The 17,766-nt window shown below is 38.9% G+C and overlaps 2 protein-coding genes across 3 annotated transcripts in view; one reads left to right on the top strand and one right to left on the bottom strand.

Moving 5' to 3' along the window:
- Positions 1 to 17,093, top strand: part of RFC1 (replication factor C subunit 1) — a 73,631-nt gene extending 56,538 nt beyond the window's left edge. The window contains exons 13-25 of one of the 2 annotated variants that reach the window (XM_040238034.1): positions 2,044 to 2,443; positions 3,970 to 4,079; positions 5,578 to 5,692; positions 7,143 to 7,234; positions 7,413 to 7,550; positions 7,698 to 7,793; positions 7,915 to 8,013; positions 9,081 to 9,235; positions 9,362 to 9,479; positions 11,114 to 11,259; positions 13,112 to 13,325; positions 14,500 to 14,691; positions 15,713 to 17,093. In XM_040238034.1, coding sequence (XP_040093968.1) covers positions 2,044 to 2,443; positions 3,970 to 4,079; positions 5,578 to 5,692; positions 7,143 to 7,234; positions 7,413 to 7,550; positions 7,698 to 7,793; positions 7,915 to 8,013; positions 9,081 to 9,235; positions 9,362 to 9,479; positions 11,114 to 11,259; positions 13,112 to 13,325; positions 14,500 to 14,691; positions 15,713 to 15,796 — 1,959 coding nt within the window. In that variant the 3' untranslated portion in view covers positions 15,797 to 17,093. Of the gene's footprint in view, positions 1 to 2,043; positions 2,444 to 3,966; positions 4,080 to 5,577; positions 5,693 to 7,142; positions 7,235 to 7,412; positions 7,551 to 7,697; positions 7,794 to 7,914; positions 8,014 to 9,080; positions 9,236 to 9,361; positions 9,480 to 11,113; positions 11,260 to 13,111; positions 13,326 to 14,499; positions 14,692 to 15,712 lie in introns of both variants that reach the window. The other variant, XM_040238033.1, reaches the window with a different exon arrangement.
- The window catches only part of WDR19 (WD repeat domain 19), a 95,269-nt gene continuing 84,576 nt past the window's right edge, over positions 7,074 to 17,766 (bottom strand). The window contains exon 37 of the mRNA XM_040238032.1: positions 7,074 to 8,781. The gene's annotated coding sequence lies outside the window, so the exon portion shown is untranslated. The remainder of the gene's footprint in view (positions 8,782 to 17,766) is intronic.

Here is a 17,766-nt window from a genome sequence, read left to right as displayed (position 1 = left end):
GAACTTGACTTATTTATGTTGGTGTATAGACCTTTCCTGTTTCATAGAGACATTTCTTGGGTGAATACAGGTCTGTGGGCTAAAAAATTAACTTTTCCTCCTACTGCAAATGAGCTTCCCTTATTTCCTTTTGAGTAGGTGGACTCCGCTGTAGGCTGTTGTCCTTGATGTATTTCTTTAATTTTCTCAAAGGAGTATGAGGAGAAAGAGGGGACCATACATTATACTACCCATATCTATTAATTACTGATTAAACTGTCCATATTTTCCTTATTCTTACAGTAAAACTGTACAGAGCTTCTTGATTAAGAATTCTTTGAAGGTTTTATCATAGATAAAATGATAAAATCATTTGCATTTAGAACTATATCGGGACTTTTTCAGTTGTGATAGAAACCAAGCCTATGTTACCTTTAGCAAAAAAGGGAACCATTTTGACTCACATAAGTAAACTCTGAGAAGTCTGATGTAGGGACTGCTGGGTCTGCAGACAGCCGTGCTTCTAGTACTCTTTCCGTTTCTGTCTCTCTGCCTCTCCTAGTGTTAGCTGCCTTCATTTCCACTGTATACATGTCCATGTGTGGGACACAGGGGTGCTAGCAGCCCAAGTTTGATGTCCCCAGCTCTGTCACCCAAGTGGTGAGGTGGTCTTCCAATTTATTCCAGTTAGAGAAGCCTTGGGGAATGATTTGGATTGTCCTGTCATACATGTTCCCTAATGTTCACAACTTACGTAACACAGTGCAGTTCTGAAAACCAGGAAATTAACATTGATGCTAAATGTGTTAACTTCACATTTAGCCCCATCGTCCTTAGGATCTCACACTGCGTTGAGTTGTGTCTTCTTAGTCTCCTCCAGTCTATGAGAGTTCTGCAAGTCTTTCCTCTGTCTTTTATGACCTTGATTTGATGAGTGCTAGTCAGTTGATTTGTAGAATGTCTCTCAATTTGGGCTGTTGATCTTTTCTCATGGTGAGACTGAGGTTATGCATTTTGGGCAAGACAACCATATAAGTGATACTGTGTCCCCCTCAGGGCATCAGATCAGCTGTGCATGATGTTGGTATGTCTTCTTATTGGTGGTGTTAGCCTTTATTACTTAGTTCACATGATTTCTGCCTGGCTTTTCCACTAGTGAAGTGACAGGTTTTCTTTTTATAGTTGATAAATATCTTGGGGAGATACTTTAATACAATGCTAGTACCTTGCTTTTCGTCAGATTTCCCACTAATTTTAGTTTTCATAGATCATAAAATTCACCTGTTTTAAAATGTATGTTAGTGGTTTTTAGTATATTCACAGGATTGTGCAACTGTCACTACTGTCTGTTCCAGAACAGTTGCATCACCTCGCACAAAAACTCTGATCCATTATCAGTCATTCTTCATACCCACCGCTTGGCAACCACTACTCTATTCTGAACATTTTGTATAAAGCGAAACATGTAACATGTGGCCCTCTTACCTTTTTTTACCTCGTGCCTTGTTTTCAAAGTTCAGCTATATTGAAGCATAATTGGTGCTCCTCTCCTTTTTATTAGTAATTAATTATTTCATTGTGTGGATATACCACATTTTATTTGTTCATCATCTGTTGGCCAAAAGTGGTTGTTTCCGCTTTTTGGCTATAATATTTATATATATATAATATAATAATGATGCTATGAACATTTGTGTAAATGTTTTTGTGGAGGAATAAAATATTAACATCATAAAGCAAAAATTCTTAATCCTTTTTTTCAACTAATTTTATAATACTTAATTGCTTTCAAAAAGCTATTTTCTTTTTTTTTTTTTTAACTCTCATTTTTAAAATTGGATGTGGATGCTTTTGGTGTGTTTTTCTTTTTCTTTCTTTCTTTCTTTCTTTTTTTTTTTTTTTATAAGTTTGGAACATAGAGATTTCCACAAACAGCAGGGTCCATTGTGAGAAGACAGACCCAGGTTGCTCACCTGGGGACCTCAGCTTGCCCTCTAGAGTACATTTAGCAGGAAAGAAATTCTGTATATCTCATCAGGTTTCTTTTTTCCTCCAATTTTTAAGATGAAGAAAGAAAAATCCAAATTGGAAAGAACACCCAAAAAAAATGACCAAGGAAAAAGAAAAAGTAGTCCAACTAAGAAGGAATCAGAATCTAAAAAGTGCAAACTGACTCCCAAAAGGGAAAGCTCTATAAAGTCACTAAAAAAGGAAGCAAGTGTGTCTCAGAGAGGCCTGGACTTCAAGGAGCAGGCGGCTGAGGAGGCAAATGGTGACAGCCGGGCTAGGAATTTGGCTGATGACAGCAGAGAAAGCAAAGTGGAAAGTTTGCTCTGGGTGGATAAGTATAAGCCAACCTCGCTCAAGACCATAATTGGACAGCAAGGTGACCAGAGCTGTGCCAACAAACTCCTGCGCTGGCTCCAAAACTGGCACAAGAGTCCATCCGAAGATAAGAAACACGGTGATTTTACAGCTTCATTCATTCTTGTGTGTGTCTGTCACCATGTCGTTGCTCAGGAACACATGTGTTAGGAAGTGTAATAGTTGGTTATTGATTCTCAGCAGCATTTATTAAGAGCCTGCTCGGAGCCTCGGTGTCATACCAGACCCCAAAAGTGCCGTTGTGAACAAAGCACGGTCCCCTTTAAGGATCTTCCAGTCAGTGAGGGAGACGTAGATGAACCAGCAATTAAAATGTACTGTGCTAAGTACTGTTGCAGGGTTAAGTGTAGGGCACTCAGGGGTTGGAAGAGCGTGGACAGGGATTCCCATCCCTAGAGGAAGGGATAGCTAAGCTAAGACTTGGAAACTCAAGAGGAGTTAGCTTGGTGAAGGGAGGGGAGCGTCAGGTGGGAGAGCACGCATGTACCAAGGTCTGCGACATGTGAGAGCAAGACCCCCGAGAGGGCCAGAGAGACTCGGGGGGAAAGGTGCGAGTGAAAAGCTGAGGCATGCTGCAGAGTAGGCAGCCTAAGAACCCCAGCAGCATGTTTGCTTTTGCTAGGCATGGAAAATGAATGGTCATATATATATATATATGTCCATATATATATTTAATGTCCAAAGTATTTATTATTGGAACTGACGTTTCCAATCACCAATGCTGGTAGTCTTGAATTCCAGCCACCAACCCTGGGGGATATTTTGTGAGAAATAAAAAGGAGAAATTTAGTGAGCATCGTAGTGAATTTCCAAAGTGATGGCTGGGTTATTCACAGCAAGGTTGTCACTAGACATTGGTCAACAGTGCCAATTTATTTTATTTATAATATTTAATAAATAATATAATTTTGATGATACAGAGTTAAACTGACCCCTTTTCTCTCTGAAAACCAAATAAAATGTGGTGTAAGTGCTTTATGTGCCTAAAGAAGAGATTTTAAGGCTTCAGGCGAACTGTAGTCCCTTTCCCCATGCCTGAGGTAGGCTTAACCATCTCTCTCTCTCAGTCCTTGTGTATGTATTGAGCACCTATTATGTTCCAGGCCCCCATGATAAGGGGAGGAGTTGAGCTGGGCAGGATAGTTGTGGACGCAACATCTTCAGTTCATTTTGTGGCCATTCTTGTTAATATTTATTAAGACATGCCAGGCTCTGTGCTCAGCTTGTCCGTCCTCACAGCTTCCCCTCCAGGCACGTCACTGTTGTTCCCCTCATTTTACAAAGGAGGAAACAGACAGGTTAAATCACCTGCAGCTCTCCCAGAACCCAGGTAGTCTGCTCAATGACCTATGCTTTTGTAGGAAAGGAAGCTCATAAAATTATTGTTTGAAGTTTTTTTATTTGAGTGAAGATGAGGTAGGGAGTAGAATTTCACTAAATGCTCAGGAAAGTTGCTTAAACTTCGCAAAAAAAATATTTTGCAGATTTTCAGTGAAACTGGAGGACTACTCTTGATGCTAACTTAATGCACAGTTATTCCTGTCACTCCTGCCTTTCTGTTAGGTCGTAGAGGTTAACATTCTGGAATTTATTTTTCCCTAGCAGCAAAGTTTGGTAAATTTGCTGGCAAAGATGATGGGTCCAGTTTTAAAGCGGCATTGCTCTCAGGTCCTCCTGGTGTTGGCAAAACAACCACAGCTTCTCTGGTTTGTCAGGTGGGTATTCTGTCATTACTTTTCTAAAATCTAACCTCTGCAGTTTGCTTTGGTTCTGAGCCTATTTGTCATTTTCACCCTTTTAAAAATATTGGTAATTATAATAATAGGTGATATTTACTTGTGTGCCAGGCCGTGTGCAGATAAGCCCTTGGGTGCGTAATCTTATAGATAGTATGTCTTACAGACTGTTACAGATATCTTATATGCCCCTGTAGGAAAAATTCTGTGTGCCGAATATATGTACGCTTGCCATTGTCACGTGACAGATGAAACAGATTTGTAGAGGAGGGTGGAGGCAGAGTGTGAACCCAGACAGTCTGACTCTTCACCACTGTGGGATCCTGCCTTTGCTCTTGTCTCTACGGTTGCCACATCTCTGGACAGTGAGAGCGTGAGGCACTGGAGCAAACCAGGACTCATATCAGAATGGGTGCTAAGTCACTTCAGTCATGTCCGACTCTTTGTGACCCCAAGGGCTGTAGCCCGCCAGGCTCCTCTGTCCGTGGGATTCTCCAGGCAAGAATACCGGAGTGGGTTGCCGTTTCCTTCTCCAGGAGATCTTCCTGACCCAGGGATTGAACCCGGCTCTCCTCTGGCTCCCGCGTTGCAGGCAGATTCTTTACCCCTAAGTCACCAGGGGAGTCCAGATGTATCAGAATGGTGTGAAACAATACATGAAGGAGTCCCAGAAGAGTTAAAGGAGAGATTTTAAACTTACTTTAAGTTTATTACTGGATTTCCCAACCCTTTTCCCATAGGTTGATGTTTTTGTTTAGTATTTTTTATTATAGATCAGACCATAAATTTTTAGCTTGTGAATAACTATATATTTTCTACTCTATTATTTAACATTTAAAAACAAAAACAAAAAATGTTTTCCCTAGTCTTTACAATTGTGAAAATGACGCCTTTTCCCCCCTTTATTATTATCATTACTTTTTTAGTGGAATTAATGGTTTTGCATAATGCCTTAACATAATGATCCCTTTTGGGAAATAAGCCCAAGTTAGTTGATTTTTCACAATTTGAGAGGGAGATTATATATTGGGATAATTTGACACAGAACAATTTATAGTTTATCTTGAGTCAGTGATTACTTTTTATCTTAATGTACTTTTTGATATCTTAATTCTGTATCTGGTATTGAAATTTTGGGGTAGTTGTATTTAATTCTTTTGGGGACTTTAAGAAGCGAACTTAGTAAAATTGCTTGTTCAGATATGCTCTTCCCGATTAGTTATATGTAGCAGTTGAGGTTTTAAGAGCACACTTGTGTGTGTATTTATGTTGTGTTATGTATGTATATGATATTAAAAAAAATCTCTTACTGTGATTCATATTATAGTTAATCTCATTATCTATTAGTATCCTACTTTATCTTTTTACCCATGGTTACTTATGTGACTTTTCTAGCCTCTTTCTTAATTGCTTTGTTTCTGTGGGGAGAGTTTATAATTTGCATTGTGATGGCAGTGTTTTCCAATGTTTTTATTAGGAATTGGGGTATAGCTATGTGGAACTGAATGCAAGTGACACTCGGAGTAAGAACAGTTTGAAGGAGATTGTTGCTGAGTCACTGAATAATACCAGCATCAAAGGCTTTTATTCAAGTATGTGGGTTTCTTTTTTTTCTTGGCAGAGGGGTTGGGGAGAGGTTATGTAAAAAATGGGTTCATTTCAACGTTTAGTAACATTACTGTGATTGAACGTTACTGTGTGCCAAGCACCCTGTTAAATCCTGGGCTTATTGAGAGAATGACATAACCCTGAGAGGCAGTAGTTAACTTTTGTTTTTTTAAGGTCTTAGTGGTTTCTGAGAATGTGATAAAAAGATATACTTGGACATAATTATGCAGATTTTAGAGGATTCAAGAGTGAATCCTGTGAAGAAAGTTAATAAATAACTAACAAAGTATGATGAGTGAGGAAATAGAGGCCTGTAGATGAAGGAGTGGTTCTATCTGGGACACTGGGGAAAGCTACCATGATAGGGTGACATTTGTTCAAAGGGTCTTGAAGAATGAGAAAGAGAATAGTTTGCGGGAGGAAAAGATTGTTTCAGGCCAAGGCAGTAGAGGAGGACACGAGACACAGTGTAAAAGTGCCGCTGTTTCAGGTTGTAGCTAGTGGTCTGGTGTGGCCAGAGTTTATGGGGAAAATAGGGTACTCAAATTACAGACCGTGCTGCGTATTTAGAATCTATGGTATTTTGCATGGTCACTGAATGGTAGAGATGATTGTTAAAAAGAGTTTGCTCAGAAATGTCACACATATGCATGATTACTGGGAATGTAAATTGCTACAACTCTGGAGAGCAATCTGACAGCATTTCTTGAAGTTATTTAATAAATTATACTTACCCTTAACCCGGAAATTCTGATTCCTGGAATTTAGCAACTGTTATACTTGTATATATGCACAATGACACATCCATGTAGGGATCTTCATTTCATACAATTCATAATAGCAAAAGATTGAAGGATCTTCATATTATATCAATGAAAAGTGATTGATTTTTGATATATGTGTAAAATGGGAATATTACAGCCTTTAAAAAATGAGGTGTTCTGTATCTATAGATAAGTAACAATACAAAAATATATTAAGTGGTAAAATCAAGGTGTGTGCGTGTATTTTAAAAATAGAAATTCCATTTATTTTTTTGGCCATGCCATGTGACATGAGAGATTATAATTCCCTGGCCAGGGATCAGACCCATGCCTTCTGCAGTAGAAGTGCTGAGTCTTAACCACTGGCCCATCAGGGAAGTCCTGAAGGTGTATATTTTTATGTACACATTTTTAACGTGTAGGATATCTCTTAAGGGGTACGTCCCTGAGTTTGTTTACATCATTTGCCTCTAGAGAGAGAAACTGCATACCCTAGCAGACAGAGGTGGGAGAGAATTTCACTGCTTACTCTTGTGCCTTTTGAATTTTGTATCATGTACCTATGTTATTTATATATATGTGTATATAGTATTTTTTTTAAAAAGCAGCAGTGTTTGAACAACAATTTTTCTTTTTGTGTCCCATCCCATTGCTTCCCACCATGGGTCAGGTGGAACAGTCCATTCAGTAGGCACGAGGCATGCTCTCATCATGGATGAAGTAGATGGCATGGCTGGCAATGAGGACAGGGGAGGAATTCAGGTAATGAAAGGACTGTAATTCTGTAGTGGTACTGTTAATTTTTAGGTTTTAAAAAAAATTTGAAGAGCTAATTATAATTACGGCAATTAAGACATGTTGCTGAGGAGGTTTTAAAACCTGAAATACATACATTTTGTGAATTTTTTTTAACAAATTATGTTGCAAATTTGCTTTTTAGGAATTAATTGGCCTGATAAAACATACAAAAATTCCCATTATTTGTATGTGCAATGATAGAAATCATCCCAAGATTCGCTCTTTGGTTCATTATTGTTTTGATCTTCGTTTTCAAAGACCTCGGGTTGAACAGATTAAGGTATGATAATTGGAATTTTTTCTCCATCACACTGTCATGTATATTTTGGGGTCAGTTTTTTAAAGTACCTAATAAATATTTTAAAATATCTGATTATGTGAATTAAAAAAAAATCATTGAAGGTTCATTCTCCTTTGTCAATTTCAGGGTGCTATGATGTCTATTGCATTTAAAGAGGGTCTAAAGATCCCCCCTCCAGCTATGAATGAAATAATTTTGGGAGCTAATCAAGATATCAGACAGGTAAATTAAATATATGTTATATAGCTGTTGACAGTTCTTTTGAACTGATGCCTTTAGTGTTTTGGGGATAGGGAGTGGCAGTTTTCCTATCTTGATAGTATCTTGCTTGTGATTCTTTTAGGTTTTACACAATCTGAATATGTGGTGTGCACGAAATAAGGCACTAACCTATGACCAGGCCAAGGCTGATTCTCATAGAGCCAAAAAGGATATCAAACTGGTAAAATGAATTTCCATTTCCTACTTTCTTAGCCAAAGCATTTCTTCTCCTATCAGTATTAATCTAATGGAAATAGTTATTAGAGTTCATAGAGACATCTATACACCCTGTGGATGTTTATAGTAAACAAATATAGCTGCTAATAGCTTTTCCAGAGTCCCTTGTGTATGGGCTTCAGGTTTTGAATGGTTTTGAAACTTCAGAATAATCTTGTTTCAAATGGTTTATAGTTGACCTCTCTGAGACTAGAGGTCTATATAAATTAAGATTTCCTAGGTATGTCCTGTCCCCAGACTTGTGTATAGTGTCCCCTACTATCAACATCCCCTACCAGAGTGTTACATTTGTTATAACTCATGAACCTCCACTGACATATCATTCTCACCCAAAGTCCATAGTTTAACATTAGGGTTTGCTCTTGGTTTTATACGTCCTGTGAGATTGGACAGTGTGTATTGGCTTGTATCCACCATTGTAGTATTGCACAGAATACTTTGACGGCCCTAAAAATCCTCTTTGCTTTGCCTCTTGATCCCTCACTTCTCCCAACCCCTGGCAACCACTAGTCTTTTTACCGTTTCTATAGTTCAGGTTTTTCAGAATGTCAGACGGTTGGAGCCATACAGTGTCACCTTTTCACCCTGGCTCCTTTCACTTAGGATCCATTTAAGGTTCTCCATCTCCTCTCATGGCTTTATAACTCTCTTTTCTTTAGTGCTGAATGGTAGTACAGTGTTTGGATATACCGTAGTTTATCCATTCATTCACCTGTTGAAGGACGTCTTGGTTACTTCCAGGTTTTGGCAGTTTTGAATAGAACTGCTATAAGCATTCATGTGCAGGTTATTTTGTGTTTTCAGTTCATTTAGGTCAATATCAAGGAGCACACTTGCTGGATGGGATGATAAAGAGTTTTGTAAGGTCTGTCTTCCAAAGTGCCTGTAACATTTTGCATTCCTACCAGCAATGAAATGGAATTTCTGTTGCCCCACATCTTAGCTTGAGTTTGGTGGTGTCAGTGTTTTGGATATCGGCTGTTCTACTAGCTATGTCCCTCTCTCTCTTAGGGCCCGTTTGATGTTGCCCGGAAAGTGTTTGTAACTGGAGAAGAGACTGCTCATATGTCACTTATGGACAAATCAGACCTCTTTTTCCATGATTATTCAATAGCACCCCTCTTTGTCCAGGAGAACTACATACATGTGAAGCCCGTAGCTGCAGGGTGAGTGTTCAGAGGTAGCGAGGAGTTAGGATCAGCACCCTCGTAGCCCTACGAAGGCCAGGTACCCTGGGAGGGAGGGTGTGGAGTGTGAACAGTGGTGTAACCCAGACTGGTGTATTCCTGCAGGGGTGACATGAAAAAGCACTTGATGCTTTTAAGCAGAGCAGCAGACAGCATATGTGATGGTGACCTAGTAGACCGTCAAATCCGGAATAAGCAAAACTGGAGTCTTCTGCCCACACAGGTAAGCATAGGGCTCCCCTTAAAGTGCAGACTCTGGTTTAGTTAGAACAAAAATAGCTTTAGCTCCTGTAATTATTTGAATACCAGATAAACATTTAAACTCTTAATGGCAAAAATAGTCTAAGTATCCCGTGGGCACTATTCTGTTTCTTAATCTAGCCTTATTTTTCAATGTTTTTATATAAATGGACATATGGAATAGGAAAGTTAGATTTTGGTCATAACAGAGAAGGCAATGGCAGCCCACTCCAGTCCTCTTGCCTGGAAAATCCCATGGACGGAGGAGCCTGGTGGGCTGCAGTCCATGGGGTCGCTGAGTCAGACACGACTGAGCGACTTCACTTTCACTTTTCACTTTCATGCATTGGAGAAGGAAATGGCAACCCACTCCAGTATTTTTGCCTGGAGAATCCCAGGGATGGGGGACCCTGGTGGGCTGCCGTCTATGGGGTCTCACAGAGTCGGACATGACTGAAGTGACTTAGCAGCAGCAAGATGTGAATCTAGTTTCATTTGCTTTCTTCTATCTTAAGAATCCATTTCTTTTTTGTCATTCTTGGCTTTCCCATATTGTTACTAAGTAGCTTATTCTTGAAGAAATGCTGCAGGGGCAGGTCTGTAGCCACTTTTCTGATACATGACTTCTGATTTTCTTTAATTTCCTTGTTACAGAGGCAGTTTTATATTGATTACTTTATGTAGGTTGATATCTTTTACTCAAACAGAATTCTGCAAACTTTCATTGTTAAGACTGTTATTTGCTCTTGAGTTTTGCATATGTAATTATGGACCTGAGTAACAAGCAAGGGACTGCTGGAAGGTCTACTCTTCTTTAAAGATATCTTTTTATTTTGTTTTAGAAGTGTTCATTTTTCTCTGTACCTAATAATTCATTATACCTGTGAGGATTTATCCTAAAGAAATAATGCTAAACACAGCAAGAACTTAATGTGCAAAAATACTCCCTAAAGCATTAACTCTGATAGCAAGAAATGGGAGAAAATCTCTATGGCCATAGGAGTCTGGTTAATTATGGTAAATCCTCTTGATGGTATGTTTATGCAGCCTTTAAAATTGTAAAGATGATCTAATATAAAGAACACTAATGACAGAAAATTGTTAAAGCAGGGTAGAATATTTATGTATAATTCCAGCCTTAAAAAATTTAAAAACTGTGGCTATAAAAGATAACCAGGGATGCCTATAAAAAAAAGAACTTTCCTCAAGTGCCAGTTTACTTATTTCTCTATTAGATTTTCCATGCTTTGATTGACCTGGGTCTATCAATATATTTTTCTTAAGACAGTCTTATCCCTCTTAAAATATTTTCTGTGACATTGACCTGAAGTAACTGGTGTGTTGAGATCAGCTGGCTGAAGAGGCTAGGTCGGTGAGATGACCTCTGAGGGCCATAACATGTTTTGGTCCAAGGCATTTACAGCAATTAGTTGTTTTCTCAAGTCAAAGCTTCCCATATCAGCAAATCAGAGACAGAGGGAAAGGGCTTGACTGTCCTGGAATTGGGCACGGGGGACAGTGTTGCCTCTTTCCAGAGACTGCTTAGAAGCCAGCAGCTGCTAAAGAAGTAACTTAGTACTGGATTTAACTTGTGGACTGCAATTAAATTTTTTTTAGGCCATTTATGCCAGTGTTCTTCCTGGAGAGTTAATGAGGGGGTACATGACCCAGTTTCCCACCTTCCCAAGTTGGTTGGGGAAATACTCATCTATGGGCAAACACGATCGTACTGTTCAGGACCTGGCTCTGCATATGAGTCTCAGGTAAGCAGTATTACTCCATGCTCGACATTTTAAAATCAGGGTAGTATATTTAGCCTTTATCTAATAACGACAGCATGAGTCACAAAGATTTGTGTTTTAGTTTTGATTTTATTACTAATTAAATAAATGAACATGGATAAGTTCATGGCCCTGAGTTTTATTATCTATAATTAGTGTAACACTTGGTTTATTACTTAAAAGGATACTTTGGAAAATAAAGCCAGATGGTAGATGTGCCATAATGTTAAGTTCTAAAACTATATAAATCTGAGGTAGTGCTATTATTTGTTGTTATTGTGAGTATGTCTATTACCAGGAAGCGTACATAATGTCTTGGTCTCCAGAATACTTAATAGGAGAAAGAGAACTATTTAAATAGATGAACTACTTTTTGCCTCCTATGCTAATAGTAAACTGACCTAGTCATTTAGGGTAGGGGATATAGTTGAGCATATTACAGAAGGTAGATACTCAGACAATTGAAAACCAATCTCCTTAGAGGAGTTTAAGAAGTTCAAAAATTCTTGTTATTTGGCAAAATTCTGTTACAGTTTAGAAATGTAGAAAATGTATGTACACACAAATATTAGGTGAACTTTCAGTTCAGTTCAGTCGCTCAGTCGTGTCCGACTCTTTGCGACCCCATGAACCGCAGCACACCAAGCCTCCCTGTCCATCACCAACTCCCAGAGTTCACCTAAACTCATGTCCATTGAGTCGGTGGTGCCATCCAGCCATCTCATCCTGTCTTCCCCCTCTCCTCTTGTTCCCAATCCCTCCCAGCATCAGAGTCTTTTCCAATGAGTCAACTCTTTACATGAGGTGGCCGAAGTATTGGAGTTTCAGCTTTAGCATCATTCCCTCCAAAGAAATCCCAGGGCTGATCTCCTTCAGAATGGACTGGTTGGATCCCCTTGCAGTCCAAGGGACTCTCAAGAGTCTTCTCCAACACCACAGTTGAAAAGCATCAATTCTTCGGTGCTCAGCTTTCTTCACAGTCCAACTCTCACAGCCATACATGACTACTGGAAAAACCATAGCCTTAACTAGACGGAACTTTAGGGATCCATTTTTAACCATGAAGTACTACTTGAATAATTGTATTTTCCTTTCTGGTCCCTGAAGAGTATATTAGTCTACTGTTATCTAAAACTGAACCAAGATGCGCCTTTCTTTTGTTCCTATAGAATTCTACTTCCTACTGTGTTCCCTGTTCATAGCCTGTGGTATGGGGTTTGTTTTGTTTTTTTTTTTTTGCCACCCTGTATTAGTTTTCTATTGCTGCTGTAACAAATTACCAAAACTTAATGTTTTAACATGAATTTGTTCTCATCTTGAGATGGTAAGGTTATCCTGGATTATTGGGATAGGCCCAATGTAATTGTAAATGTTTTTACACACACACACACACACAAAAGAGTGGTGAGGGAAGGCAGCAGTTAGGCAGAGATCTGAAGATGCTGCTTTTCCTCTGCTGACTTGAAGATGGAAGAAGGGACTGTGAGCCAAGAGATGTAGGTGGCCTCCAGAAGTGGGAAAGGGCTCTTTCCCCAGCTCTTATTAATAAAGCTGAAGGCCTGCATCTCAGCTCTTTTCCTGTTCTCTGCCCATTGCTTTTTAAAGATGAAGCATCACTTTGCCCAGGTGTCCCTCTCTGATGCTTCCACTGTATTTGTGTAGATACACTAATCTGTATCCATTGCCCTAGTGGTATAAGTGCTAAGCTTTCCCTACTCCAGCTATTAATTAGTAAGCATTCCTTTGAGCTTTACTAAAAGTGGATTAAATTCTAGCAAACTGTGAGCTGGTGGTAGTTTGCCAGTGACTACATTTGTATCTCTTTTGTTTTAAGAACTTACTCCAGCAAAAGGACAGTAAACATGGATTATCTGTCACATATAAGGGACGCACTTGTACAGCCCTTGGCCTCACAAGGGATAGAAGGAGTACAGGATGTTGTTGCTCTCATGGATGCATATTATTTGATGAAAGATGACTTCGAGAATATTATGGAAATCAGCAACTGGGGAGGCAGACCTAGTCCGTTTTCTAAACTGGATCCCAAGGTAAACTGTGTACTCCACTGGTTCTCCAACAGTTTATAATTACCACAGAGGGAATATTTCAGAAATGTTTCAGATGCTTTCAAAAGTTTAATTTTTTTTTTTCGTAAATGCTTTTTGCTTATGGTCTGCACTTTCCAAAGATACTATTTGAGTACAATATGTGACTTTGTAATTTATAGTTTTATCTTTGCTTTATGCTAAATGGGAAAGCATGATGTGAAATCTGAGGGGCAAATGTATTAATAAATGTATTGTTTATAAGGATGGGCAGATGAGCCTGGGGGAGTAACAGATACACAGACTTTTTATAATGAGCATGCAAAAACTAAAGTGACATGAATTTGTGATATCTAAGACCTCACCTGGTGCCTTTTTATTTGGTGCTGTTCTGGAAGTTATATTTTCTGTGACTTGCCTTCTCTAGAACTTTGACCTGACTATGGGAATGACTATAGGTAAATTCTCACAAGAGACATCCATTGTTAAAATTTTTGCACTAATTCAGCAGTTAGGTTTAGAAGCTTGAAGTTAAGACTTTTCAAGTTACCTAGTGTTTTGAAATAACCTGTTTTTGTGGGAAATGTAATTTATTTCTGTAGTAATTAAAGGCCACCTTTAGTCTGTACTTTATTGTAAATCTTTTTTGATTTGTTGGTTTACTGATCAACTTTGTCACTTTGTAGAACTGCAGAGAGCACTGAATAGAAAAAAATGATGACTTAAAACGATTATTAGAAATCTGCCTAATGTTCCCAAATACTGATTTTAAAAAAATTTATTAAAGATAGTTGATTTACAGTTTTTTAAAAAATACATTTATTTATTTGGCTGTGCCAAGTCTTCATTGCGGCACGTGGGATCTGGTTCCCTGACCAGGGGTTGACTCTGGGCCCCATGCACTGGGAGTACAGAGTCTTAGTCACTGGACCACCAGGGAAGTCCCTGATCTACAATGTTTGATTCTTACTTTTTGTCATGGGCTCTATTAAGAATGTCATGAAAAATATGGAACTTCTCCATAGAAAAATGCATAGAGATAGACTTACATGTACATGCATGCATATTTTACAAACAGTTTCAAGGGGGGTCTCTCAAGGCCTCTAGGCCTATAGAGTTTAAAGGGGTTGTTTGACACTTGAAGTTTTAAAAACCTTCCTTTATTCCTTTTGTGTAGGTGAAAGCAGCCTTCACAAGAGCTTACAATAAAGAAGTCCACCTTACTCCGTATTCACTCCAGGCAGTAAAGACACACAGACAGAGCACAGGCCCATCACTGGATTCTGAATACAATGAAGAGTTAAATGAAGATGACTCTCAGTCTGATGAGAAAGACCAGGACACTTTGGAAACTGATGCTATGATCAAGGTACTATTTTAATATACTAATAGGAGAAGCCATGATACTCCCTCAAAATAGCTTACCTTGTATGTAACTTGCCTTTTGAAATTATTCAGAGCCTGTTTAGCAAGTAGCAGAGGAAGCTGAGAAAAAGTTTTTTTGTTCATCACAGTTCCAAGAGTAAAGAAAGTATAGATTTTATAAACAGCTGCTTATAAGGGTGTAGGAGCCTGATAGCAAGAAAATAGGCCATCATATTGATGGTCATATTCTCTGTTGGAGAAAGGACTGTTTTGGTTTTTTTTTTTCCGCTCTTGGTGTGTGCTTTACCCACAGACACATTTTCACCGCATAATTAAGAAAAGCATTTTTAATGAAACTATTCCTCCCTTCTGTTGTTTTTTTTGCTGTAGCTATTGAACTGCCTATAGAAACTTCTCAGAGCAAAACATCCTCATCTTTTCCTAGGAAAGATGAAAGTCATTTATGGTGTCGGTCCACTGTTTACCATGGGCCAAGGCAAAGGAAATCTAGTTTGTATCCTCTTCTGTCCTTGGTGTGGGTGCGTTTATCATTTGTGCCCCTCGATTCTGTTTTGTATGTGTAGGGGTGGGGATAGTGGCTTCCCCAGTGTGGCTCTCACTAGTCTTGTCTAGACATACCACTCCTTCCCCTGCTCAGACTGTGTGTTTGGATCTCTAATCTGAAACTGAAAGAAAAGACAGTTCTTCACGAAAGCATTACTGTGTGTATAAATTATCTCTTGCTTGTTTTGTCTTTCCCTAAGTATATCTATACCTGAAGTCTAAGAAACTGCATATTGGGGAACATATTCTAGTTCTAGAGGCTAAATAGCTTTTCAGTAGTTTAAAGGCCACACACCTATCCAGTTGTTAGTAAGCTCATCAAGGGTAGCCGCAGCTCAGGATATAGGTGTTTGCAACCTTGTTTCTTTATTAAGTTGCAGATAAAGATTTGATTTATTGTAGAGATCAACTTAGCCATAAACACAAATGCTAACTATTTTGTGCATCCTTCCCTCCAACAGAAAAAGACAAAATCTTCAAAGCCTTCAAAATCAGAAAAAGATAAGGAGTCCAGAAAAGGAAAAGGAAAAAGTTCAAAGAAATGAAACTCGTTCACTGTTGACAGCTACTTTTTGCTTACCCTGCTGACCAGTCTCAGCTGATCTTAGAGAATATCTTGTTTTTCCAAAGGAACCATGTTTTAGTGTAATGGGACAACCTCATGGTCTCATTGCAAATAAACGGTGGTACAGCTAGAAGGACATAACTGGTAGGCTGATGTACACCTCTTATAGAGGTTATTAGGACTGCGTAGGTCCTCCACTGTCCCCTGTCAGTCTAACAAGATTGTACTTCAAAATGACTGTATAATCAGAATTAGAAACTGCATGTGGGCTTTGGAGTCAGATTTTTAGTTAACAGTAATATGTCTGGGAACAGAGGTAGTAAGGCGGCTTTTGTAGGCTTACGAGTTTATCCTAATGGCTATTATGGGACCAATCCCGATTTTTTAAAAAGCAGTTACTATAATGTGGTGAACTTTTGTAAATAAATCATAATACAAAATAATCACCACCTAGAACTGGGTTTTCTTTGTACATTGTCAAATATCTTGCAAAATATAAACTAGGAATAAAAATGTTTCACAGGCTACATGTACAGATTAAGATTGTTATCTTGTACAGTAAAATATTACGTTGGTATATTTTTCCTTACTAATTTGCAAATGATTGGATACAAAAGCTAACTATATTCCTACTAACCTCTTGTGTAAAACATGTAACTTTTGCAGTTGAAGAGTCAAACTCTCATTCCAAACATTGTTCGCCTGTGAAAGTCAACCACACACGCCTCTGCTGTGAACAGAATTTCATGGAGAGGTCTCTTTGTTATTACTAGAGGGTATTGTGGCTGCAAAAGGATTGTCAGACATTCCTAACCTTCCAGAGTTTCAGCTCATCAGGTTCAAACCAGAAAGGCCTAGGCTGGCTCAGACTTTTATCTTCCTCTGGTTTGGGACAAAATGAACACAGGCTTTTGTTGACTTTGTCCTTGGGAGAGCCAGTTCTGTCCTCACAGGCTCCACAAACCCTGCTGGGATTTTAGATTGTACCTGTAGCTGCACTTGTTGAGGAGCCTTGAGGCTGTGGAACCAGCCTGGAGTTTGGGTGTCTAGCGATTAATCTTGTCAGTAAATGCTCAGAGGTATGTGCTACTTCTGTGAGGTATGTGTTAAAAGGAATGTAAAATCTGGAATCTGTTCCCAGCCTTTAGGGAACTGATTGCCTCGCTCACCTCTATAACAAGATTAAGTCTTGAGACATTTAAAATGTATTTACCAGTGTGAAAAACGCCTTCCATGTAGATTAAGTTCATTATGGGAATAAAATGTTTCCTTCAGCCCTTGCCTGCTGAGCCATGTCCCTCTTTTTGTTAAAGCCCTGTTTGAAACTTCTGCTTCCGTGAAGATTTCCTTGATTGATGACTGCCTCACCTCACCAGTGGGGTGAGCATAAATTTCTTAAGCATATTCTATCACTTTTGGATATGCAAGTTGTGTCTGTTAACTTGCTCTGTGCTCCCCGGGAAAAAGACTATAATTGAAATCTTCTTGCACCCAGGTCAGCAGGTTGTGTCCTTTACTTGTTCAGTATGATTTGGAGCAACCAGCAAATCCTTATTGGAGCCACTGGAGGCCACACATCATCCTTGCAGCACACTTTCTTTTTTTGAGGTCCACTGAATCTTAGCTATTTGGTAGTCTGTAAGAAACTACTAGTTTATTACTACTACTACTACTTTATCCTTCATCTTTTAAGTTTTGGCAGTCTTTTATTTGCACCAACATTATCGGGCCTCTTGAAGTTATTAACAAGGAGTATACTGGTGTATGTATTGGGAAGAGTATCTTCCTAAATAAGTTTTGGTACAATTATGTTCATTAGTGAATGTTTAAGCCCCTTATGGGTAGGTTTAATGATAATGACTTGTATCACTTAGTAAGTAAGGCCAAGGCCTCTAGCCAGCCTTTGGGAGGGAAAAAAAGAGATTATAAAGCTGGAGGTATTCATATGGA

The sequence above is a fragment of the Oryx dammah genome, unplaced genomic scaffold (genome assembly GCF_014754425.2).
Source record: "Oryx dammah isolate SB20612 unplaced genomic scaffold, SCBI_Odam_1.1 HiC_scaffold_3, whole genome shotgun sequence".
NCBI lineage: Eukaryota > Metazoa > Chordata > Mammalia > Artiodactyla > Bovidae > Oryx > Oryx dammah.
Note: the sequence above shows the minus strand (reverse complement) of the source record. Positions and strands in the feature narration are given on the sequence as shown.